General features: G+C 51.8%; 4 protein-coding genes across 4 annotated transcripts; 3 read left to right on the top strand and 1 right to left on the bottom strand.

Moving 5' to 3' along the window:
• The first annotated feature begins 40 nt into the window (after positions 1-40).
• Positions 41-2,335, top strand: TGME49_243615 (hypothetical protein). Its single transcript, XM_018780682.1, has 4 exons — positions 41-985; positions 1,595-1,620; positions 1,683-1,874; positions 2,067-2,335. Exons 1-4 carry the CDS (start codon positions 965-967, stop codon positions 2,224-2,226), a joined length of 399 nt encoding a protein of 132 aa, XP_018637518.1. The 5' UTR covers positions 41-964; the 3' UTR covers positions 2,227-2,335.
• A 28-nt stretch (positions 2,336-2,363) lies between these two features.
• Positions 2,364-7,241, bottom strand: TGME49_243610 (C-5 cytosine-specific DNA methylase superfamily protein; the record flags this gene model as incomplete). The annotated part of the gene is made up of 2 exons (XM_018780681.1): positions 2,622-7,241; positions 2,364-2,527 (listed from the first exon to the last, which is right to left on the bottom strand). Exons 1-2 carry the CDS (start codon positions 5,107-5,109, stop codon positions 2,364-2,366), a joined length of 2,652 nt encoding a protein of 883 aa, XP_018637517.1. The 5' UTR covers positions 5,110-7,241.
• Positions 7,242-7,465: 224 nt separating this feature from the next.
• Positions 7,466-11,239, top strand: TGME49_243600 (acetyltransferase, GNAT family protein). The gene has a single exon (XM_002366818.2). It carries the CDS (start codon positions 7,986-7,988, stop codon positions 9,534-9,536), a length of 1,551 nt encoding a protein of 516 aa, XP_002366859.1. The 5' UTR covers positions 7,466-7,985; the 3' UTR covers positions 9,537-11,239.
• Positions 11,240-12,291: 1,052 nt separating this feature from the next.
• On the top strand, positions 12,292-24,651 carry TGME49_243590 (endonuclease/exonuclease/phosphatase family protein). Its single transcript, XM_002366817.2, has 13 exons — positions 12,292-13,859; positions 14,299-14,515; positions 15,358-15,582; positions 16,048-16,110; positions 17,070-17,118; positions 18,143-18,191; positions 18,786-19,155; positions 19,894-20,065; positions 20,320-20,379; positions 20,911-21,054; positions 22,242-22,476; positions 22,880-23,304; positions 23,920-24,651. The coding sequence occupies exons 1-13, from the start codon at positions 12,683-12,685 to the stop codon at positions 24,067-24,069; spliced, it is 3,336 nt and encodes a 1,111-aa protein (XP_002366858.2). The 5' UTR covers positions 12,292-12,682; the 3' UTR covers positions 24,070-24,651.
• The last annotated feature ends 312 nt before the right edge of the window (positions 24,652-24,963 follow it).

The raw sequence follows: 24,963 nt of genomic DNA, 5'->3' as shown, positions 1-24,963 counted from the left end.
TTAACGCTCTGTCCACGTGCCTGTAGCGCCGGCCACTGAATGAATCGGCCTGTGAACGTGAGAAAAGATGCGCCAAAACTCCGCATCTGCTTCGCTGAATTTGAGGAGAGTCAACTTACTTCTTTGGTTTTTGAACTGGCGCTGCTGTCGCCTGCGTTCTGTTTTCTTCAGAAGAGTTTCAGCAGAGAGGTCTGGAGTGCCCTTTGCACCAGGGTGTGTCCCAGAGAGCCAGTTTTGTTTGTCTCGAACTGCATCCGGAGAAAGAGAATTTCTCTGCGTTGGCGGAAGTTCACCTTTTTGAAGGAGGTTTTCGACGCGAACTTGGACCCCTATCAGCGTCTGTTAATTTCTATTTATTCACCGTCCTCAGTTGTCAATCCGTGATTGTGGTGATCGGTTCGCCCTGCACGAGCTATCGTTTTTCCGCAGATGACAATTGATTTTTCTCCAGAAGCCTTTCAAAGTCAATTTGCCCAGGAAGGGTGGTTTTCGACGGCACGTCGGCTTTATAATTCTACTGATAGCTTCCCTGTCTACCTGAAACTGTGTAGCCTTTGTCAATTGTGCCGGTGCTTTCCAATCTGTTTTTCCTTCCCCTCTCACCAGAGAGGTCGCAGCGCCGCCTCAGATTTTCTGCCAGTCACACTTCGTTTCCTGAGTCACTGGCGGTTTTAAACTTGCGGGTGCATGCACTGAAAATCGAGTGTTCGTTCACATGCTCGCGCTTTCTCTCTCGCTCCGCGGTACGTCCGTTCGCCAAAGAACGCAGAGACACGAGAGAGAAACGAGAGGCGTCGAGAGGAAAGAGAGGAAAACGGACAAGGGGAGACCACAGTAACGCCGAGTGAGCAGGCGTTTTCCAGCTGTCTAGGGAACTGGAGCAACTGAGTTGCAGGAAGCAATAACATGCCGAACAGGCAAACAAGACTGAACGCCTAAAAACGTGAACGGACTGTCATTGACAATGCGTCTCGAGATAGAACTAGTGAGAACGAGAGTCGCGACGCGTCCTAGCGGGCAAGAACCGGCGCAGAATCACAAAACAAAAGACATTCAAAAAACAATCGACAGTTCTCGTGTGGTGGACAGCGAACAAAGACAGTCAAGTTCCAAGTGGCACAAGTCTCCCCACGATCTTTCGGTTCCTGTTGTTGGGCTCGTACAGTGCGAGCTACAAAAGGCAAGACAAAACGGAATACTTGTCTATTTGTCTCACAACTGCGGTCATGCACACAGGGTCCTCCAGTCCTTTCTTCTCGTCACAAAACCTAGACTTGAAAGATCCCCTGACGCTCTTAAACGAATTCGTGTATTCCCCCAATGCTCTTTACCTGTTACCTAATTTGTGTTCCCATTCCTTCCCCCCTGAAAAGTCCCTTTTTTCCACCTTTCATTCCATGTTTCTCCTCTCTCCAAGTCGTGTTCTCAAATGTTCGTGCTTTCCTGTCCACCCTGACACCTCTTGTGTGTTTTCTTGATTCTACGCTAGGCGACTGTGTGCCTCAAGAACGTTTTCATTCTTTCTGTCTCTTTCGTTTGCTTCCAGTTTATGCACTCGATCGAGAAACTCTCTCTCCCCTTCGTTGTCGTTCAGTTCCAGTCTCGGTCTTCAACCAAGAAGTCGATTAGCATGCCCACGAGATGAACGTTCAAGCTGTTCCCCACCATTCTTCGCTGCGCAGGCCATGCACGAGGTTCGTCCGCCTCGGGGAAACTGAAAGAAGGAGGAAAGCCGTGGAGCGCGAGCATTTCGTTTGGACTGAAGAAACGCACCAGCGTCTCGGGCGGGAGAATGTCGTGGAGCTCCCATCCCTTGTTCCGCTTCTTGGGCGGAAGAAAAGACGAGACGGAAGCGCGGGCAAGGAAGACGAAAGGTAGGGAGCAGAAGGGCCGCTGGAAGAGCCGCGCAAGCTTCTTTCCCATTCGCTTTTCAGTCGTCGTCTTCTCTCTTTCCTTTCCTCCAAGCACCAGTGGGTTCTCGCCTCCTTCTCCAGAGCATACAGCTTCCTCAGACGTCTTCCCTCGATTTGTCCTGTTTGACCGCCGCTCCTTCTCCGTCTGGTCAGCGAGTTCGAATCCCTCAGAGTCTCTAAAACGCGACTGCGTCCCTTGGTCTTCCTTTCCTTCCGGTTTTTCGCCTTTCCCTGCTTTCTGAGACTCGGCGGACCCATCCCCCACCTCCTTCCCGTCACCCGATCTGTCGCCATTCTTCTCTGTCTTTACTAAGTTTGGAGACATCTCCCTTCGAGCGCTCCGCGCGCTCCCTGCGTCGGCACAAGTCCGAGTCTTGCACCGGTCGCCGCGACTGTTGCTGCCCTCGTCCTTGGCCTCGGCCTCCTCGAACTGGGTTCTCTCGCCTTCCCCTACGTCTCCCTCGCCGTCCGCAATTCCACCTTGCTTGGCACGCAGTTTCCGCGCAAACGCAGCCCATCGCTGTTCGAGAGCCAAGTCTTCGTCGAGGACGAGAAGACTGCCGTACTGCGCGTGGCCAGTGCGGCCGTACGAGCGAGTGAAGCAGCTGCTGCGTCTGTCGCATCGACGCACGAGGTCGACACTGAACCAGATGCGTTCTTTCTGCTGCTGAGAAAGAATCAGAGCTGCTGTCTGCCTCCGCCACATACCTGGCTTGGTCCCCGGAACGAATCCCAGAGCTGAGTAGACCGACGCCGCTGCGTGGAGACTCGACTGGACGGCGTCAACTGCGCGCATGTCTTGCATCCTGGGCGTACTGGAACTCGCGTCTTGCACGAGCGAGATGTCTTCCCAGTGCTCGTCGCAGTTGGACGACTGCACCTCGTCCTCGTCCTTCGTCTCGCGCCTCCCACTCGCCTGGCGGCGGGGGGTCACCCGGGGCTCTTGGGCCCCCGGGAGGGGCGGCGCTCGCAGGTCTGTCAAGCAGGGCGAAGTCACCGGCTGCTCAGTCTGGACGAACGGCGCCTTGGGCGGAAATCGCGCATCCAGAAAGTCTTCCAGAGGCCGAATAGGGCAGCAGTAGAACGCAGGCGACGCGTACACTCCAGGAATATGCTTGAGGACCGCGCGCGTCTCCTTCCCCGCCTTCTGTCTTTTCTGGCGACGCACGCAACGTTCACAGTTCCAACAGTCCAAGCAACTCGGCCCACTCGTCGAAACGGCCTGTGTCTTCTTCCGCTGTTTTTCGTCGATCTCCTCCTTTCGTCCGTTCTTGTCTGTCTCCTTTTCTCTGTGTCGCTGCCGCCTCTGGGGCTTCCAGAGCGTCCAGATGCCTCTTCTCTTCGCCCTGAGAATCGAGCCGTCATCCCCAGACACCCCCTCATTCTGTGCGCGTTGTTCCTCCCCACCGTCCGCCTCTCTGCCGCCTTCCCTACCTACCGCTTCCCCCTCCTTTTTGGTCGGCTCAGCCGGCCTCGAGAGGCGCCCTTGCCACCGACGCCAGGCGAGAGCGGGGCGCAGAGCGCGGGCGTCGCTCCTCTGAGGCGACTCGGATTTCTTCGCTGTGACGAAGCAGCGAGACCTGCAGTTGGGGATCCCAAAGTGGAGAGGATTCAGGTGGAAGACGTTCACTTCGTACCCGCAGACGCACTCGAGCGCATGCACGAGGCAGTCGAACGTGTCGCTGACCTCGAATCGGACAACGTTCTCCAAAAGGATGTACTTCGGCCTCTGTGCATGCGGCAGTTGACAGAGGACGTCCAAGAGGTACAGAAAGGAGACATTTCTGCGGTCGGCGTTCCCTTTCTGGAGGCCAATTCGCGTAAACGGTTGACAAGGCGGAGACACCAACCAGATGTCGGCGTGGAAAGCCCCGTAGAACGACGCAGGAAAAGAATCAATCGACTTGGTGGATGTCAAAGGGGCACTGGCGGAAGGGAGTCGCGACGAAGGGAAAGACTTGGGAGGAGACGAGGGGCGTCGAGGACTGGGAGATGTCGAGCAAGGCAACAAGTTCTGGCGATAAACATCCATCGCCGTTGGATTCACATCGATCACTCCCACCACTTCAAAGGGGAGAAAGCGAAAACGAGGAGACGGGGAATGTTTGGAGGCTGATGAAGCCGGGACCTTGTCAGGGCGAAAGGACAGCGAAGGAGACTCTTCGGACGGACGTGTGGGGTCGGCCGCCCGACTCGGCTCCGAAGGAGACGTAGGAAACTGAGGAGACACGCCCCCTGATGGAGTCATGGCGTTCGCTGATGAAGGAGACACTGCATGCGCTGTCTCCGCGGCGCTCCGAGTAGGCTCTTGGACTGTCCCCACATTCGGATTTGGAGTCTCCGGATCCGACAGAAAAGACGGTGAATCTCCTGGACTGTTTTCTCTTTCTCGAGGTGACGGGGCAGCTGTGGCGGTTGTCGGTTCTTCTGTCGGTGGACAAGACTTTAGTTTCTCTCCAGCTTCGAGTACCGGACTTTCAGGGATTACCGGCGAACGCAGGCTGCCCTCCGCGACCTCTTGTTTACCCTTTGTATCCGCGTTGCCTCTCTTAACCTCACCTTGCGTTTTCTTCTGATTCGTTAGCTCTTTCTCATCAGGTCTCGCTTGCTCACCGTTCTCTGGGTCTTGTCCCTCTCCCTGTGCACTTGTGGGGCGTGTTCCAGTTCGTTTCTTTTGCTCAGCCTTCCTATCTGGAGAAGACCAAAGCGCAGCCTGCATGCTGGAAGATGGCCACGGTTCAGTACGCGAAGGCGGGAGACGAATGAACTCGCTAACTATGGGGTGGATGCAGACACTATCGCCGTCACGGGAGATCCCTTTGAGTGCTTCAACGAGTTTTGCGTCATCGTCTTCCTCCTGGGAGATCTCTTTCGCTTCCCGCCGCCGGTCTTCACCCGCGTCGCAAGCACTCTCCTGGAAATCGAAGCGAAGGTTCTCGCTCTCTAGTCCCCCGCGTTTCTCCTGCCTCGTCGTCGCTGCTCCGTCACTCGCAGGCTGAGCAGAGTCTGCGATTTGTCTTGAAGTGCGGCGCGGCAGCTCCCCTTCTGAATGTGCTTCCTGTCCGTCTTCTCCACAAGGGAGTGGAGGGAAGGGCGAAATGCCACGCATGCGCAGGCGCCGCAATAGGCGGGCGTGGTAAAGCCCGCAGTGCATGCCACCAATGCCACTGTACAGAATGAGTGCTTTTAGCGTCATCGTGAACGGGAGCAGAAAAATGCTGGAGAGAAATGTAACTTTTTGCGGGGAAAAGATCAGACGCTACCCTGGCGCGACTCTCGCAGGCACAGGCTCGGCGAGGCTGATTCCGGACCGACTTCTCCAGAAGGACTCAGTGGCACAGCGGAAAACGAGGAGGGAAGGGAGGAAGAAACAAACCGGAACCCGAAAATTGGATAGAAGGTGCAGAGACGAAAGAAAATATCCGCCGTGCGCGACCTACACGTAAACAAACAGTGTCTGACCGTCCCTGCAGCTACCACCACAAAAGGAGGCAGTGCGGGCCGGTGACACTCGCGGTAGGTTGTTGGTCCAATGCAGGAACGCTCCCTGCTTCTTTGACAGCTGTTCCATTGGAGATTTACAGGGAAAGAATCAAAAAAACATCGAGTAGAACTCTGAGACAGAGAGACTGCCGTTTCAATGTCCCTCACCCGCTAGGAAAAGGCGAGAGGCGAAACGCCAACGAATTTGGGATATCCGTTTGTGCCGTACCTGCGAGGCACGTTGCACAGGAAGGCAGTTCCACGGTCTTTCCTGATTGAGAAATTCGGAATTTCTGACTCGCACGACAGCGTAGACCACATCTCGTTTCGAACTCCTACCAGGGTCACCTGCCCGGAGCGCTGAGTGCATGCATCCGTCGGATTTTGATGCGGTTAGAAACGTAGTTCACCGCCAGATGTAATGCGTGAGCTGGGTTAACAGTATGCGGAGGCACTTTGTTTCCTATCTACCATTTAAAAGTGTGCAAAGATAGTCATTCTATATGCAGTGAATACGCTGATGGATTCAGTTCCTCTGCATCCGCCTCAAGTGACGCGAGTTTGACCAAGTGCAAGGGATGTCCAATTCCACAGTTCACTTCGCCGGGGGAGGTTTTACTAATTAACTGAGTTAAATAAGACAGGGATCATATGTTGGTTAACTTCAATGCCCAGGGCAGACTACTGGATTGGGTACGCAGGGCTTTTGTAACAAAGCAGGGAGAATTCTACATGGGGGCGCTTCATACAAGAACTCCCGGATTTCGCATACGGAATGTGTCGTAAGCGCACACCAGAAAACCAAAGGGAAGGAACCTGTGGAGTCACACGTTACATATTGCCCAACTTGCTTGGCAAACGAGCTCAGGTTGAGACAAGGAGCGATATCCAGCTGGGAGCTCCCACTGTGGAAAGCGTACTATCTTTCTGAGGGCAGGAAGTTAGAGATTCTCTAGAGAAGCGTGGCTATGTCGAACCGAAAGCGGTGAATACATGGATCGGCATCCTTGTATCACTCGTGAGTGATGGACGTCCGAATGTGGATGACATCAGGTTTACTGTTCGCCGCTGTTTAATCGGTGCTGCTGCGTTTGTTCCATGTGCTTGTGGAAAACACAGAGAGTGCTCAACGAAAACAACGCATTTAGCACGTGAGATCCCTCAGACCTTTCCTACATCTTTCAAATCCCGTTCCGATGAAAGAAAGAATGAATCGGACATCGGACTCTAAACCTTACTAGAACGCCTGGCATTCGAGTGCGTCGGACCACCAGAAACCCCCAGGGTTCTTGTTTGTTCAAATGTTCTACGCAAAGAGGGGGCAGTTCCCAGAAGATAGTTACAGTGTCCATTTCCCACTTCGGTTGAAGTGCGGCAAGATCTCCAGAGGTAAAAGTCATTCTTTTTAATCTGTCGCTTGCATCCAAGTATCCCGACCACGAGTTCAGGAGCACGGAAACTGCACGTGTTAACCCGTTTTCAGATGCGACCCTCAATTTCTATCGAGTCTGAGGACGCACACGCACACACAACTTCGTGCGACATGCTAGCAAACACCATTCAGGTACAATATGATGACAGCTGTGATGCAGCGGAGCATTGAAAATGCTGCGTACTTGCATTGATAATGCATCGGTGGTTATCGTACAAGCACTCCGATTCCAAGTGCGAGAAAGTGAGTAATTCCAAACCATAAACTAGCAATCCCCACTGTCTGCGGCACGAGTAACCAGGGGTGCTTGCAAACCGTCACGACATTTGAAGCCGATGCACGACGTGGTCATTGTCAAGCTACGAGACTCTTAATGAAAAAAACTCTAGTAAAAAAAGGAACCAGCGTTTTTTTACCACCCATGTCAGTGAGTGTGCTCCCCTGCGTGGAAAAAAGGCAACGAAAAACGCGGTTTTTAGCTTGCTTCGTTCAAGAAACCGCTCGCCCGTCTCTCCCAGGTACAGGCTCTCTCATCAGCAATCCACTGCCGGTGTTTTTTTGAGAGCGTGTGCGACGACCGCATCCAGCGGGTTCGACTGGGGGAGCTACGAAGCGTTTTTGACAAAACGCCTTTCTAATCTTTTTGACCTTTGGCTTCGGTGTTGTTTTTGCTTCAATCTGCAACTCTTCCGGAACGTGAAAACGGGTTTGCGCTGTCCGTTTTGCTGCGTAGAGGAAAAATACGCGCGGTGGTGTTCCGCAGTGCCGCGTGTATTTAGCTAGTATTTCCTCGTCCACGACCGAACTTCGCAGTTTTTCAGACGGTAAAAAGGTGCGAATTCGAACCGTGCCCACCACGCGGCCACGTCATTGTGGAGTGTGGCGATTTCGATGGTTAAGATTCGAACGACATTCGAATAACTATTTCCCTCCGGAGTAACTGTTGCACCAGGCCGTGGCGTAGCAGCTGCTCTACTCGCTCTCACCCTCAGAGCCACTTGCATCCTAGCAGACCAATCTCCGTCGAGCCTGCCTGGAGAGGCAGCGTACTTTAGCGGTGTTCGTTAATTCGCGGTTCTTTCCCCCCTTCTCTCACGCAGGATATTTCTCGTCTCGACTGCAGTAAATATCGGTGCTTTTTGCCTTCTGGAAACGCCATGTCAACGTGTGCGTGCAGCTGTGCGTGTTGCAAGCAGCGGGACCCAGCAGCTGGTGGTGCTCGCGCGTGCTGCGCTTCCGAGAAGAAATGCGAATGTCCGTGCAGGTGCTGTCAAAACGGTGACAAAGCGACTCGAATCGGAGGTGCTTGCGACGTTACTCGCATCGAGGAAGAGACCCTTGTTGCTCCCTCTGAGGACCCAGTGAACAAGGTGACTCGGGAGCGAGTGATCATCGAGGGCGACGACGGGAAAGTGACGTCTACAGAAACCGAGTGCCGCACGATGTTTGCCTCGAGTCCCGCAGAACCTGTAGTCACGTCGGATGTGACCATCACGTCCGGCGAGGGAGAGTCGAAAAAGAGCTTCGGAAAATGCAACTGCGTTTGTTGTTCGGACGCGAGCTGTGCATGCACTTGCCCGTGCTGCCAGGGCAAAACGCCGACGGGCCGTTGCTGCCGCAAGAGCGAAGGTCAAACTGAGAGTGGAGACAAGCCCAGTTTGGCAGGCTGCAAAAAGTGTCTGTGCTGCGCAGGGACCGACGGCGCATGCAAGTGCCCGTGTCCCTGCTGTGCGATTTGCAGTTGCTCATGTGCGTGCTGCAAAAACAAAAAGAAATGCTCGTGTTGCTCCGGAGGACAGGGCCGTTGTTCCTGTTCTTGCGCGTGCTGCACGAAGAAGGAGTGCCACTGCTGCAAATGCTGCGCGACGGCGTGTGCCTGTGACTGCGGGTGCTGTCGAACGTCGGCAGACAAGACTTCTGCATGCGAGTGCGACTGTGCCTGTTGCGGGAGAAAAACCGGCGGTGTAGACACGGGTGCCTGTTCGAGGTGCCCTAGCAAGAAATGCAGCGCCCAGAAAGGTGCGCCGATCGGTGACGGAGAGAGGGGAAGGGAAGAACGGCTGGGGACCGCCAGACACAGAGAAAGAAAGGCGAATAATGAACGAAGCGACTCTGAGACGCAGGAAGCGTGGTGCCACCGCGAGAAAATGTGTACGACCGAGGGAGACGAGACTGACTCTCGTCCGCACTTTTCTTCTGTGCCGAGTGACTTCGTAAAGATTCTCACGTGCAAGAACGGGGAAAAAGTTATTATGCGCCGAATGAAAGTGACAGACTACGCTGCGGTCCGTGCGCTGCTGCCGTCCGTCTCCCGCTGTCCAGACACCCTGTCAGAAGCAAAGGTTGCCTCGATTCTCAGTCTTCCGGTTTTCTTTGCCTGGTGCTGTTTCAGCGTGAAAAACGCCGAGATCGACTGCAGAAACGAGCGGGAGGTAGAAGGCGACCTTCTTGGCTACTGCGAAGTCATTCTCCAGCCGCATTTGGGGCGGAAACCCGATGGTCGTCTAGAACGTGTCGTCGTCAGTGAGCAGTTTCGAGGTCGCGGGCTAGCGACGAAATTGTGCGAAGCCGTGATTCAAGAAGTGAGGGACAGAGACTTGTGTGGCCGGCTAGACCTGACTGTCGAGAAGCCTGAAGCTCGACACATCTACGAGGACAAACTGGGATTTCAGGCCATCGACACAACTGTCCTGCGTCTCCAGTTCTAAAGGTGGAACGACGGAGGCGGTAACCAAAGAGTCGGGACGAAAAGGCACAAAGAAACGAAACTGGGGAAGTATCGGGAGAAGGAACGAGGGGAAATGAGCATCAAGGACAAACGCAACACACACAGGGGCGAATCGGAGACATAAAGAAATAAAGCTCAGGTTGATGACGCTCCAACACTGTAGTTTTCCGGGTCGGAAAAAGAGCTGACTAGCCGCAGCATTGGTGTTGCCAACAGAGAACGAGGAAGAAATGCAGCTGAAGACAGCTGCCGAAGGGAATCGTGTGCGTCAGTTACCTTTATTGCGAGGTCCATCCAGCTTCTTCAGGATCGAACCACGTAAGCGTCACGCGTTGTGTCCCCTCCCGGTCTCACACTTTGAGTGTTTTCCTCATCGAGGAAGCGTCTTGTATTCTTTTTACGTTTGAAGGGCCGTCGGCCACCGCATGCACGTTTTCCGTGTCTTTGCGTGTGGCTATTGTTTTCTGTGCCGTTTGGGTTGTGTGTGCTCCATGCATGTTTCTCTGTCCGTAGCGAAGCTCAGCGACTCTCCGAGGCACACTAGCGGTAGTATGCGTTTTCTTGCTTCATTGTGCCTGGGGAGAAGGGTGTACCGTTCGCAGGTACAGCCGCGAGCAAATCTGTAGTTTTCTCGTTTGCGTTGTGGGCATGTGTTGAATCAAACTCGTCTGTGTTCTAGCGACGGCGCAGACCGTGAGGCGAGAAACTGAGAGTCACAGTGAGTCCGACTGTGGCATGGAGAGGGAACAGAGGAGAGCATAAAGAAGGCAAGAGACTTGCGAACGGTTCTTTTCATTTTCTCCCCGTGCTCTCTTTATCGAACGAGGCGACAGCTGTATGTGCAAAACAAACGTATATTTCGTGACGCGGCACTGTCCATTTGTCCACGAGCATGACACCAGATGACAATCGCCCGCGGAAACTCAAGCTAGAAACACGCAGTGGAATAGCGTTTGCTCTCTCATACCAGCGGCTGAACTAGGCTGTGTGTGCAGATAACGTGACATGGCGTTTGTCGCGAACGCGACGACTGCAGTCGGCTCTCCGCAGAGCGGGTTTTGAACCGCCACTTTCCGCCGACTGCGACAATCTCTTTACCCACCGCGCATTTTTGTTCCTGACAATTACAGAGTTCCCTGACAGACCATGGGAGCGAACACAAGCTTCAACTCTATTCATGGAAATCAAAAAAGCATCCACGTTACGCGCGTGCCTTGACGCTTTTCCACAAGCTCCGTGGTGCAACAGTCAGGCTGCGTGCAAATGCTTGAGCTGAATTTTCAAGTGGAGGCGTTACGAAGAGCCAAAATATGTGATCTGCTGTGTGACCTTCCACACGAATCAATGCCTTTTATTGCACGCATGGCGCGGCAACATCTGGTAGGAACCGGGCGACTTACTCTTCATGCCTCTGTCGTAACTGCCGCGTGACTCGCGACCACGTCGCGCGTTGTGCCTGCCATTCAAATGCAGATTTGTGTAAGAGCCTCCCTCTCAACGATCCATTTATCACATTGTCTTCCACTTGACTATGTTTTCATCGAACTGGATGTAGGACTACACTCGCTGTTAAGAGAAGTGGATAGTTCCACACAAGTCCGACGTGGAGACCGCCGTTTCTCGCCGTTATCCGGCTTCGTGGAACCTTTAAACTGATGTGCAGTGTTCCCTCCTAGACCTACTATACGCAAGACTGGCCAAGCGGCCCTCCGTTGTTGCTTTTCGCCTTGTGTGGGACACGAGCAAAGACTTTCAGAAACTCCCATGCTGACCACGAGGCCCGCTAAACATGTTGATGTAAAGGTCAGAGAATGGTATCTTTCGTGTGGGATTGGAACGCCACATGTCCTCACAGGCGAGCACGCACTTTTGAATCTTGTTCGTTCCAGTCTCATCCCCACGGGAGCACAGCTGAAACGCAGCCAAACACAAAGAGTAAACCTGCGTCTAATTCCAAGGGCAGCTCAGTCTTTCCACAACACCAGATAGGGTGGATGCACATCCGAATTTGCTTCAGCCTGAGAAATCGTAAAAGGTGGATAGAGCGCAAGTGCCTTATTCGTACTTGATGCAGACGAGGGCAAATGTGTGCTGCGGTGCCTCAGTCTTCCTCTCACAGCCACAAGCATGAAGTTCTCCTTTTATGTAAAACTTCAGCTGAACTGATGTCCGGTACCACAGTTTCTTGTATTTGGGGAGGTATGCCTGTGATGTGCCAGTTTCCTTCAACTAGGCAACATCTGTCTCCCGGGGACTCTCGCAGAGTTTCCGATCTTGAAGTGGAACTGTAGCACTCTGGGCACTCCATATCCGAGCAAGGCAGTGGATATAGTGAAAACGGAAATCCAAGGAGTGAATCCGGTAAAAGGAAGCCTTCAAGATCTAAACCAGTAGTCAAAAACTCGCAGTGTATACCCCCCAGCAAACACGTCGTCGACAACACAGCCGCCAAGATCGCGGCGGCACTTGGATATGTCATCGCAACTCGTGCTCTTTTGTGTTCTGAGTTCCAGTTTGTTGGTTCAAGCATCTTTGCATCCCAAGCGGAGAAGCTGAAAAAAGCCATTGAAGAGCAGGGAATATGGAGCGCGACAAGTGTAGATTTGTGTAGCTGTCGAGCGCATGCAGCGGCAAAAAAGCTTCCACATGCAGAGCCACAAGAAGCCTCAAAAACTCCTGGAATTTGCTTTTTCTTCAATTAGCCTCTTTCGAAACTGCCGTCTTCGCCTGTGTATTTTTTCTCCATATGCTCCTAGTTCCACTCACTCCTCTCCCGCTCTCGCTGCGGGTCTGCCAGCGTACGAGACACAAACTGTAGACTGAATGCTGTCGGCTACTCTCCGACATCCCTTGGACGCGAAACCGGGTTGGGATGTCTCCTCTTTTCCTTCGTTTCGTTCGTTTTTTTGTGCGTGTTTGTTCTCGTCCGGCGTCCTCTCGTGCTTTTGCCTCTCTGTGTCGCCTGTCTCGATGCATATTTCTTTGCACTCGCAGTTTTAGCTCTATAGCCCGTCGATTGTTCTGCTCGTTGCACGCGCTCCATTTCCCGCCTTCCCTTTCTTGTCTCCGCCCTCGTCTGACAACCTCGAAGTTAAGCAGTTCTTCGTTCACAGCTTGGACCGCTGCATGCAGGCGCACACCGCTACCTTCGATGAGTTTACCTGTTCACATCGGCACTACGTAAATCGCATACGCAGAGACATTTTAGGACGTGGGGTCCTGAAGGTGACTCTACACGAAGCTCTACACGTAGATGAGATCTTGTCTCTCCCTCGTCCGATGTTTCTGACGTCCTTTTCCTCTCCCTTCTTCTCCGGCGTTCTTCTCTGCTCCCTTCATCTCCCGCTGTTGGGCGCCAGCCTTCCGCTCTGCCCGGTTTGCGCGCCTCCTCGTTCTTCCTCTCAGTTGCTCTCGTTCTGCTCCTCTCGTCTTCTGCGCGCCTCCTCTTCTCCTGGCTGTGTCGGCGGGCGGCCCGGTCGCCGCTCTGCTCCTGTTGCCAAGACGAAGCCTGTCTTCGAGTTTCCGCCTCTAACGTCTGCAAGTGTTCCGTCTCTTCCCTTTTCCTCTCCTTCAGCGTCTTCCGGAAAGCCGATCCCTCGAACAGTTTCCTCCCGCTCTTCTCCTTTCTGTCCTGCGCCTCTGTGCCGCTTCTTCTCTTCTCTCCCGTTTGCCCATCCTTCATCTGCATGCGTCGCGCCTTCTGTCCGTTCTGGCTCCTCTCTTCGTCCGGCGACTTTTCTGTTGTGGTCCTTTTGTTTCTCCTCTCGACTTGCGGTACGTTCACGAAAGTGCACTGTCCACTGTCAACTGCCGCTCTCCCTCGTTCCCACTGTGTCTCTCCCCGGCCTTTCCCTCGTACAGTCTTCCCGTCGTCCTCTCTGTCCTTTCTCTGTGTCTCCTTCCGCTGCATCCTTCTGTCTCCGTGAATACTCTTCTCTTTCGCAGCGCTTGTTCACAAGCGACTCTCCGAAGACTTTCTTCCACCAGCTCCCTCGCTCTTCCTCCAACGGTTCTCTGATTTACTCCTCTCTGCCATCGTCTGCTTCAGCTCTTCTCTCTTCTTCGCCTTCTCCTTCTTCTTCTCCTTCTTCTGCTTCGTCCCCTTCGTCTTCTGCAGTCTCTGGCGTTCGTGGCGGCACACAAGCGACACTTGCGTCCTGTCCTTCGTCGTTCCGCAAGAGCGAGAACATGGAGAGACGCAGTAAACTCGGTGACCTTTTGGTAACGCGTGCGGCTGATGGGAAGCTGCTCTTGACATTTTTTTGGCTCGGCCAGCGCGTCAATCTTGAGCGATCGGAAGAAGGTCCGTTTCTCTTTTCCTCTCGTCCGTGTTCAATTCTCTCTCTGTCCACCAATCGCGTTCCGGTGACCTCTTCTTTCTTCTTCCTTCCTCCGTTGAGCTGTTGTCTCTCCTGGCGTGTATCCCGCCGTCTCGGCTCGGTGTGCTCGCGCATCGGTGCTCTGCGGTTTACGTCTCCCTGACTTTTCTTTCCGTCCGCGCTCTCTCTCGCTCGTCTGATCACTCTCTCGCGCGCGGCGCACATGTCTCTGCTGGCTTTGGTTCCTTCTCCTCTGCTCTGAACTGAACTGGCACTCTCTCCGCCTTTCGTTCGACAACTCTTCTGCGACCTCCGTCTGTGTGTCGCCTCGTCTGGCGTTTTTCTTCTGAACCCGCGGACGTCTCGCCCGCGAACTTTTCGCGAGACAACGGAGACTCTTCCCCTGTCTTTTCCATTGCTCAGAGCCTCTCGATCGCCTGCTCCAGCGCCTCCGACTCTCCTGCAGAAAGGTGACGCAGAAGAGACTCGCAGAGGAGACACGGAAGGGGAAGGCCGCGCGGAAGCAGAGAAAGAAGGCCGAGGAGTCTTCGCCTGGAGCGCATGCAGCCACAGAACCAGTGCACAACGAGGAGAAGAAGGCTGCTGCGATTGAAGACTTGCCTTTCATCTTCCTCCGAAGGTGAGACTCAAGGCCGCGCAAAACAGCCGAAAAGAAGGGAAGGGAAGAAAGGGATTTCGAGACAGATAAGGATAAAGAGAAAAAGATGGAAGAGAAGAAGGCGAAGAACGCGTAGAAGAAGCGGAGAAGAAGGCAGAAGAAGAGCGAAGAGGATACTGTTTCAGTTTCCAGCAAGAGCAGGTGGTGTTCTCTTTTAAGAGGGGCGCAGCTTGTTCTATCGTAAGAGGGTATTGTTCTCTCTCAGCCAGAGAAGCGCTTGCGTCATTTTGGCTGGAGGAATCTGTTAATGGGGAACCTTGCGACAAGTGCAAACGAAAAGCAAGACGACGGCGACGGGAATGTTTTTCCAAATAGATCGGAGAGACGTCGTGTCGAGAGATGCCTAAAACTCTTCAAAAGTGTCTGCGTTTTACATGAAAGAACGCCGTTGGAGAAGATGAAAGAGTCTATTTTTGACAGGGAGCGCGACTCGGGGTGTCTCGACGAGACTCTGATTCATCGACTGACAGCACTGGGAAAAGAAACGAACTGCGTCTGCCGCAGTCCTCCTTTTGCAGCGTTCTACGGAAACTGTCAATTTCAGAAGCATGTGGCGGATTCTCTCGACTGAACACGAGTGCCATTTTCAGCTCTCGCATTCAGCGCGCTTTGCTTTCGTGGATTCGGTTGTTTGCGAGCATCTCCCGTTTTTCGACTGTCTTCTTTGGCTTTGCAACTGCCTTTGTCTCTTTGACGACCACTGGTGTCTGCCTTTCGAGGCGATGCACGCGAACGAAGCTCCTCCCTCCCTCCTTCCTTGCGAGCGTACCTCCCTTCTCGAGCGTGGGCTGCCTTTATCTCAGGAAAGACGGGACTGTCGCTCCCGGAGACGAGGCCTGTGGCGTGTCTTTCCAGAGGGCGTCTTTGATATGTTTTTCTCCTTTCGCACCGCAAGGCGACGCAGAGCGAACTGGCAAAAGTGAGCTCTCGCCTCGCGACGAAAGCGCAGACTCCGAAAACGTTCTGGAAGTCGTCTGGGACCCGCCCGTCGCCCGGTGTATCTACGTCCCGCAAGCCGTCTATACAGGGTAAATGCCCGAGCGAAACGTGGAAGCCATGTTTGACTTTTTCTTCAGTCTCCAGACTCACACACCTCGCTCAGGCCTAGCGTCGCCGACAGCTCCAGGATATGTTCGCCGCGCCATAATATACCACAGACGCGATCCGTTTTTCTGCAGCGGGAAGCTGCCTCAAATCCGCGGAAACCGTGTGGCGCCACAGTCTAGAAGAGCGCCGTGACTCGTTCTCGAGCTCCAGATGTTGCTAGGAATTCAGCAGCGAGCAATTCAGATACACTCCCTGAATCAGTTCCACTTCTCATCCCGTGTGTTTCTCTTCCACTAGAGCTCCAATGCAACCTTCTTGCAGCTCTTCAAGACCTCCAGGTGCTCAGGCGATGGGTGTGAGCCCTCGTCTGTCAGATGGGTGCTTTCGCTGGATTATGTTTCTATTTCCCCTCCCCTTCTGTTTCGCTGAATCTGCTTTTCTGTCAGGTGTCCGGTGCTTGCATGCGTCGTCACGGAGCACGCAAACGAAGATGACCTTGTCATTGAATGGTGAGACCCAAGTCGATTTCTGCTCTTTCTCTTCTTTCTTGAGCCGCAAGCGTTTTCGTTTCTTCTCGGCGGGGAGCAATTCTGCAAAGTGTTTGTGGCAACTGCTCTCCACGTCCACTCCTGGGAACTTCCCGCTTATTTTGCGCTCCGTCCCTGCCATCCGTCGACATTCCCCTTCTCGTTCTTCTCTATTCTCTGATATTGTGTGGGGTCTGTGGTTTTTCGCGATTTCTCACCTAAAATTCGCATGCTTGATTCACATTGCTCGCCAGTTTACAATCATGCAAGGCATGTTGATGTATCGCAGGTTCGATCCAATGCCCCGTTTTACCGTGTAGATCAAGCTTGATGGTCATATATGTTTACACGTAGTATGTAGAACTCTGTATCTTCGTATGAAGGTTCCTCTCTCTCTCTCTCTATATATATATATATATATATATATATAAATATATATATAAATATGGATGTATGCGTAGCCGTTAACGCACAAAAATCCAGGATGTATTGACCTATCACAGGCTTGGTCTGATGTCTTGCTACTTTCTCTTAACACACTGGAACTTGGGTCCGGTAAGCCAATACCTTGTTGTCGTTTTTGCTTGTCCGCTCTGCCAACGCTTTGCTTTTTGCCTTGTCTTTCGTGACTCTCCTGCCTCGTCATGCCTCTCGTTTTCGCGCTCTTTTCCCGGAAACTCTGTTGTATCCCATGCTCGTTTTTTTTCGTTCCCTTCTCGTTACTGAATGGGCTTCGTTTTTCTCATTCTATGTCGTTTTCTGTTTGTGGCCGTTTCTCGTTCATCCTTTCGTCTTCCCTTTTCTATTTCTCTTTATTTCTGCCGCCGCATCGGTTTCGTCCCCGTGTATTTTTTTCGTCTGTCCTCTTCACTTTGTTCTCGTCCGTCTCTCACTTTTGGATTTCTTCTCGATTTCTCCTCTTTTTGCACGTCGTCTCTCAGGCGCTACGAAGACAGCGGCGTGGATGGCCCGGTGATCCATCGAGGGCGGGTGAGAGGAAAACTGCTACACCCTGTTACGAGAGATCGAGAAAGTGAATAGCCTGCCTCTTCTCGCCTTTCGTTTTAAATTCGTTTTCGATGCATACTGAGGTAGATCCCTCTGCTGCCAGGGTGACGAGACATTTTTCCTCGTCTTACGACTGACTTGCGAAAGAACAAGTCGCTTCAGGGCAGACACAGTTGCAGATTCCCCACACATATAACAAGTTGTCTGCAGGCACTTACTTGCAGATGTCGGTCAAAAGCCAAACGTCTTGGTGTAAAGGCATTTGTATATCCGCGTATCTTGTTGTGTAGCAACGTAGCTATCTGTGTCATGTCTGCATACAGGTGTAGTTACATATATGATGGATACGCGCATCTGTAGTTACAGAGCTTCAGCCGTTCTGCGTATGATATGGAACGCCCCTGAGATGGCAGTGCATTTCGGGAAATTCGAGTTTTCTCCTTTTTTTCTTTTCTTTTGGTGTCTGCTCCGTCTGTCCTCGTTCACTCACGTGGACACTGAAAGGAGGAATCTTCTCTCTCTCACAGGGAATAACGTGCCTGTGTCTTCACGTGTCTTCTTCATTTTCGATAGGAACGTCGTTCTCCAGTTCGCTCGCGTTGTTCCACTTCCTCGATTTCGCAGCTCACACAAACTTCTTTGCAAATACTTTTCCCTTTTTCTCCCGTCTCCCCTTCTCTCGTAATCGCTCGTTCTCCTGCATGTGTCTTTTGCTGCCTGTCGCTGTCCCTGTCCTTCCCCTTTCTTCTCTTCCTTCCCTTTCTTCTCTTTTTTCTCTGGCTTTCTCTTCCCCCTCTTCTATTCCATTTGTTCCTGTTTCCTCTTATTTCCTTACCCCTCTACCGTTGCTGTCTCTTCTTCTCCTTCGCGTTGTGTTCTCCTCTCCCTTAATCGCGTTCTCCTTCACTCTCTTATTTTTTCTCCCTTTCCGCTCTTTCTTATTCCTTTGCTTTCCACGGCTGTCTCGACACCATCTTTCTTCCGGCATGCATGCGCCTTTTGCCAGCACTACACACCCAAGCCTGCAGACGAAGGCAGAGTGCTGATCCTCAAAGGTAAGTGCAGCCATGGCAAAAGGAAATTCAGTGGAAGAGTGACGAGACAAAGAAATTGCAAATGAATGCGAAAGAGACAGATTTGACCCGGAGAGGAAATCCACTTCACGCCCCGCCAGCTGAGTATAGACACTCCGTGCTGCCTTTTTCACAAGCACAGTGGCCGCAAACTCCTGAGAAATGTTCGCGGTAAGTAGTTGCTCGTTTTACAGCCACCGCGGTGTATATTCACTTTGACGGAATATATTTCTATTTATTCATTTGTTTCGATGTGTGCATTGCTACACCATATAGGCATTTATGTGTTTATATATGCATGTACGTAAATATATGTGGTTATGTATGAGAAGGTAGATACACTAATTCTTACATTTTGGGACATCCCATGCTCAAGCTTGTCATGTAGCGGAGTATGATGGATCAGTGTGCGTGAAAACACAGCTTCCACACATCTCATTTTTCCGTTTAACATTTGGGTCACTGGTCTTCGATTTCGGAAAGTCCCCCACTCACTTTCTTCTGTCTGCAGTTACAGAAAGTCGTAGACGGTTGACACTCCATTCATTCCTCATTCGCTTTCTCTGTTTTATGCAGCCTACCATCCCCTCTACAGCGTCTTCAGCGTCACAAATTCTCTCCCACCTGTTCTTCCTTGCCCCTCTATCGACTGGCATTTCGAACGCAACAACGCTTTCTCTCCTTCCTCTCCTTCTTCTTTACCTTCGTTGTCTCCTGCTGCCTCTTCTTCTGTGCCTTCGCATCCATCGGTGCGTGCGAAGAGTTCAAAGAGTCTTCGAGTCTGTAGCTTCAATATTTTAGCAGGCGCCTATGCGCGTACCCCGCATGCAGTGCAGGCTATGTATCCTTACTGTAGTGGACACCACCTGGATCTGCACCATCGGAAGGCTCTTCTGGGCAAAGAGCTTCATGCGTTGGACGGAGACATCGTGGCTCTGCAGGAGTGGTGAGAAAACGTTCCGGAAAAAGAAAAATAGGCGGAGAACCTGCGAGAACGGAGAGATGGGTACAGAGAAAATGACGATGGAATAGAGAGAAGGGGAAAGGGGGAAGGGATAAGGCAAATAAGAGGCAAGAACACCGAATCGAGACGAAAAGGAGAAGACAAGGAAAGAGAGACACCAGCGATCGACTTTGATGCATGAACGGGTTTGCCACAACTTCCTCTCTCTTCGGGATTCTTTTTTTTCTGACGATACAACAACTCGATTCCGCCGACTCCTACTCGTGTGTCTGGAAGCGAACATACACCTTTTTCTTGCATTGGTTTTCATCCAAAACCGTTGTACAATGCGGGGCAGAGGTGCCGAAATTGCAGACAGAGACAAGCCACATGTGGGGTGAGGCAACATGCGATGAAGAGACAATGCCCGTTTTACGTATGTGTTTCTCCAGAGGAAGTTTGCGGAAATTATCATCCAACGTTCACATCGCTGTCACTGCTGGGGTGTCTGTATAGGCGCCCCAAGACCCCACGAGCAGAAGGCGAGAGTCCCTCGTTTTTGAACCAGATACGGAGTTCGGGATCAAAGTCCATGTTTTTGTCTGTCTTTGTGTGCTTTCTGTATCGGATCTTTACTTTTGTCGTCGCCTTCCCTTTCCCCCCTTTCGCTCTTCCTCGTCTGCCGACCTCTGATGTGGCGTCTCGGCCTCTGTGTGTGCGTTGCGTCGGGTGTACGTACAGCTCGTCGTCGCTGTTCTTCTCCTTTCTCGCGCCGTTGTTCAAGGAGGAGTACCACGCGTTTCTGCAGTGCAAATTCAAGGCTCGGGTGCAGGAGGGGTGCGCGTTGCTCATTCGGAAAAAGTATTTTTCTGTTCTCAGAGAGGGCAGCGTCATCTTCCAGAAGGAACTCTTGGTACGGCAGGGCGACTCTAACGAAAGAGTGGAAGTTGACACAGACTCAGAGAGAAGCCGCATGCATGCGTGTCGAGTGCGAGAAAGCAACGGCATAAGGGAGGAAGAACGAAGTTGCTATCTGCGGCAGTGACCCATTTCGCTCGGTTGACATCTATGCATGCGGCATGACCCGAGCATGAAGCGACCTGTTCATTCAAGTGAAAAACAGACGCGTGGTTCTTCCATCGTTTGTTCTTTGTCGACGTTGAGTAGACCAATCCGCAGTACGACGAACTCCTGGCCGAGCTCCGGCGAAAGTGGCCGCATTTCGAGGTAAGAGAAAGGCCTCAGTGTCTCCACTGAAGGACACACACACGCGAGTCTCAGACGCGTTTCAGCTAATCTGTGTCGACTCGTCTACGCATCTCTTCATATATATGGAAACTCTTACCTGCATGCGTCCATTTATATATATATATATATATATGTACATGTACATGTATATGTACATATATGGATATACATAAGTATGTGCCCCTATGTATATCCGTATCGACCTGTGCCTATGTCTGTCTCTTCCGTCTCTTACATGCATATATATATATATATGTATATATATATGTATATGTACATATATATATGTATATACTTCCTTTTGTGTGTGTGGTTTCATATCGATCGACTCTGTGGTCACTGTATGCATGTGTGCTACAGCATGCGCCGTGCATTAAGCTTTCGTTGTCTGCACTTCTAACGCATGAAGTTTTTGTGGGAGGGGCAGAGTCTCACTGGAATGTGTCTCGCGTCTGCATCTCCCTGCAGAAGCCTGTGCATGCATTCCCGCTCTCTTTTCTCTCGCCGCAGACTGACGTTCTTCCCCACTTGACAACGGTAATGCAGTTTGCCATCTTGAGGCGAAGAGACACACGCGAGGCACACGACGAGAAAGATCTGCCCAAGACGCTCGTGGTTGCAAACACTCACCTCTTCTTCCATCCCTACGCTCGAGTAAGAAGCATTTCGAGAAACCTCGAAATTCAGGTTCAAGGCGCAAGAGCATGGTGTCTCGCCTAAGTTATTTTCTGTGGAAACGGGGGTTCCTAGAAACCCAGGAACCCACTGCTACGCAATGTGCAAGCGAGAGTCGAGCTCCAGTTGTTGTCTGATCGGTATTGCATGCCATCGTTCCGTAACAAAAAGGCCAGGTTGGCCGCGCGTTGCAGTCCGTGCCTCGGAGAATGGCAGAAACCGCAAAAGAGTCGTATGCGTTGCAGAATAGTTCTCCATGGTGGAAGGGGATGGGCGACCGACGCCGACGTAGGCGACGCGTGCTCACTCGAGAAACCGGAGTCCGCTGACCAAGGTTTGAGGTTCGTACACTTCGATCCAGATGTTTTCTTCTGGGGGTTTCGGCTTAGATGTTGACTGCGTTTGCTTCCATGATCGACGTTCGTGCGTCCTACACAAGCAAGAACACTGAGCGCGTCGATGTGCGTCTTTCCCTGGTGGTGCGTCTTACCGTCCTTTCGTGACGCGGTTGAAATCAATCCTGGCGACTGTCAAAGACGGCAAAAAGTATCGAGTGCAGTGCCACGACCTACCCTGTGAGGACCTGTTGGCGCTGCGAGTCTCAGAAAGACACCCGCAAAAAAAGAGATGCATCCACAAATAGGTACACCGAATAAAAGGGAGGTAGATCTGTAGACAGATACATATTTATGCATATATATATATATATATATATATATATATACTCGTGGCAATCGCTGTTCACTGAGTTGCATGCGCTGCGCGAGGAACGGCCTTTTGAGATGCTACCGTGCTTGGTTTTCTCGTGTCGGAACTCTTGGTTGACGAATCGCTCGATGAAGTGGATGCGTAGCTTGCGATGGAAATCTTTTAGATTACCTGCATCACTGCGTTCGTAACTGCATGCGTTTTGGACTTGCCTCTCTGTTTCCGTGCACTCCCAGTTTTGCCCCTGCGTTTGGACATTTCAGACTCTGTTCAACGACGGTAAGGCTGGGGTCGGGGCGCTGACTAGCCTCGCCTTTTTTTTATTTTTTCCGAAGATTTTCCTCGGGTTCTTTTTCACAGTACGCCACTGTCACCCCAGTTGTTTTTCCTATTTCTCCGTGAAAGCTCCTCAAAACTCAGTGTTTGTGACCACGCCTTTCTCTTTGCCTTACGTGCAGCACATTCGCGTCCTCCAGATCTACGTCATGACGAACTTCCTACAGACGCTCCGAGAAGAGTTTGCAGAAAGTGAAGACTCTTCGACTGCGCCTGCTGAGCCTGCTTCTTTCTCTGCATCGCGTCGCTTGCCGCCAGTAATCATGTGTGGAGATTTCAACTGTCAACCGGGCTCGGGGGGGCTGAAGCTGCTAAAAAAGAAAGCAGTGCATGCATACCTAGACGACTGGCATGACGGTGAGCCGCGCGAGAGAGACGGGCAAGGTGCGAGGAAGAAGAAAAGAATTGGACGGCATTTTCAGACTAAAAAGGCAGCTTCACTATGGAGAGGGACGAACGAGGGCACCAGAACACAGCGGGGTTTACCGATGATGACGGTCGACCACAGGAGACAGCATCGAGAGAGAGCGAGAAAGGACCCTTTCGCCATGCATGCATTACCTGTGACCGCACCTGGTGTACCCCCTCGAGGAAAGAAACGCACAGAATCAACGGTAGCCCATAGACCAACTGCTCGTGCAGGATTGTGGTACGCCCAGTCTGCAGGAGTCCACACAAAAAGGAGAGTGGAGGGAAGGCGAGACAGGTTCGTTTGTTTATGCTTCGCGCAACTCTTCTTCGTGCGGCCTTGGCTTCGTAGGTCTAGCGTTTCGCTGGGAGAAGGACGAAGATGCAGCGGCGGAAGACGAGGAGGAAAAGAATGGAGACGAAGAGGCAAAATCGGGCATTGAAATGAAGAAGGAAGATGCTCCGGGCACAATTGTCTCACCGTCTTTGCCTGAGACATCTCCGGCTTCCTCGGACTCAGCTGTCGCTTTTGCCGCTGCTTCAGAATCAAGGAATGCAGAGCATGAGGGAAAAGGACCACACGAGATGGAGAGTGGAATCGATCACAGAGAAGCTGGGGGGGAACAAGGAACCGGAGAGGAGCCTGGTGTCGCTCTCCGTCTTCCTGGAGACTTGGATCTCGTCGACTGCTACGAAGACTCTCCTCTCGCCTTCTCCAATTTCGTTTCCGGATTCCAAGCTACCCTGGACTACATCTACGCCTCCTCCGATTTCAAGGTATCTGACTCTTCAGTTTAAGTTAAGGAAAGAATAACATCGGTGTCGCAGGATGTCGAAACTGTGCAGATGAGCAGAACAACATAAATCGTAGTGCAGGAAGAAGAACTGACAGAAAGAGAGAGGAGACGGCGACAACACGGTTTGAGAATGGAGAAGTAACAACCACGAAAACGGAGACAAAAGAGGGGTTTCTTACAGGCAGAGAGTTGAGCCCACGGGACGCAGAGACAAGGAAAGAGAAAGTGGTTCGCCGATGTTCTCAGCGTCCACGGAAGGCTCCAGCAATGCCCAACAGAGAGAGGGTTCATTGCCGAACCGGTGGTGAAAACTGTCCTTTTTTTTGATAAGCGGAATTGGCACATGTTTTCCCCTTTCCCTCGTTGGTTTCTCCTCATTACCTGTTCTTTTCGTGTGTTCCATCAGGCATCTGCGGCTCAGCCTGTGTGTTCTCTCTTCTTTCTCTTTCCGTCGTGTTTTCTCTTTTCTTCTCCTGTTTTTTGTCCGCTTCGTGCTTCGTCCGCTGCTGTTTCTCTCTCCTTTTGGCCTGTGTTCTCTCTGCGGTTTCTAGCAATTTTTATGCATTGATCATTCTTTGTTTTCGTTTCCTTTCAGGTTGTAGCTCGTCTGCCCGGCGTCAGCGAAGAGGCGGTGCGTGCACATGGAGGTTTGCCTTGCCACGGCTATCCTTCCGATCATCTCGCGATCGCTGTCGACCTTCAACTCAAGTCTACAGAATCCCCTGAGAACAGCTACACAAAATAGGCTTTTTTTGCGTGGTAGTCCATCTTCACCGTCAAAGAACTAGTCTGGGCTATGCTCCTTTTCTCTTGACTGGACGTATCGTGTGAAGGTCTCATTCTTTTCTGTCGGTTTTGACGATAATCCAGTAGTAACATGATGTATCGTGTGCGTGCTTGTGTGATGGAATGAACTTTAAGGCTCCGATTGTCGGTGTTTCCTCTGTCTGCCATGGCATGCTGCGTGTGACCTCTTGTTTTTCTTGTCTGTGCGGCTGTTGCACTTTCTGGGAGGGGGTGGGAAGAGACTATGCATCCCTTTCAGTCTATGAGTCTTTACACGCCACAAAAAAATTCTAGACTTTTATTTTACACCAGTTTAGCACGATGGTCATGACACGGTGAGTCCGAGTCGTAGCCTTTGGATAAAGTAGCAAGAAAAGCATGTCCCTTGTTTAACAAGGTTACAAGAAATGGTTCGCCTGTCTCGGAATCAGTTTTCGAGAATCTTGGTCGAGCGAATGGTTGTCACTTTTGTTGAAAGCTTTTCTGCTCGGAAAAACCCATGTTTGTCTCTTCAGACCCTCAAAGAGACTTTGTTTGTTTACGTGGTGGTACACACACCTGCTCCAATTTCGTGGATCTGGCAGCGGCAACCATCCACAATGAATTTGGTGGCGCTACTGGGTCGAGTTCCCGATTTCTTCCGTCAAATCCATTTCGTCCGCGCTCCCTCCATTGCTGTGTCTAAACTATAAAGCCTTTATTGAAACCCGACGTTTGTAGCTGTCTTAAGCAGTGCAGTTTGGCGGCGATGTACAGCAATCCCAAAGAACGTGGTTTTCAGTATATAAATTGGCTCATAGTCAGTATCCTAGGTACTATTTTGTCTGCATTTGTGTTATACAGTTCTGGACCG

Source organism: Toxoplasma gondii, chromosome VI (assembly GCF_000006565.2).
Source record: "Toxoplasma gondii ME49 chromosome VI, whole genome shotgun sequence".
Lineage (NCBI taxonomy): Eukaryota > Apicomplexa > Conoidasida > Eucoccidiorida > Sarcocystidae > Toxoplasma > Toxoplasma gondii.
The sequence above is the reverse complement of the archived record's forward strand: the minus strand, read 5'-3'. Positions and strand labels throughout refer to the sequence as shown.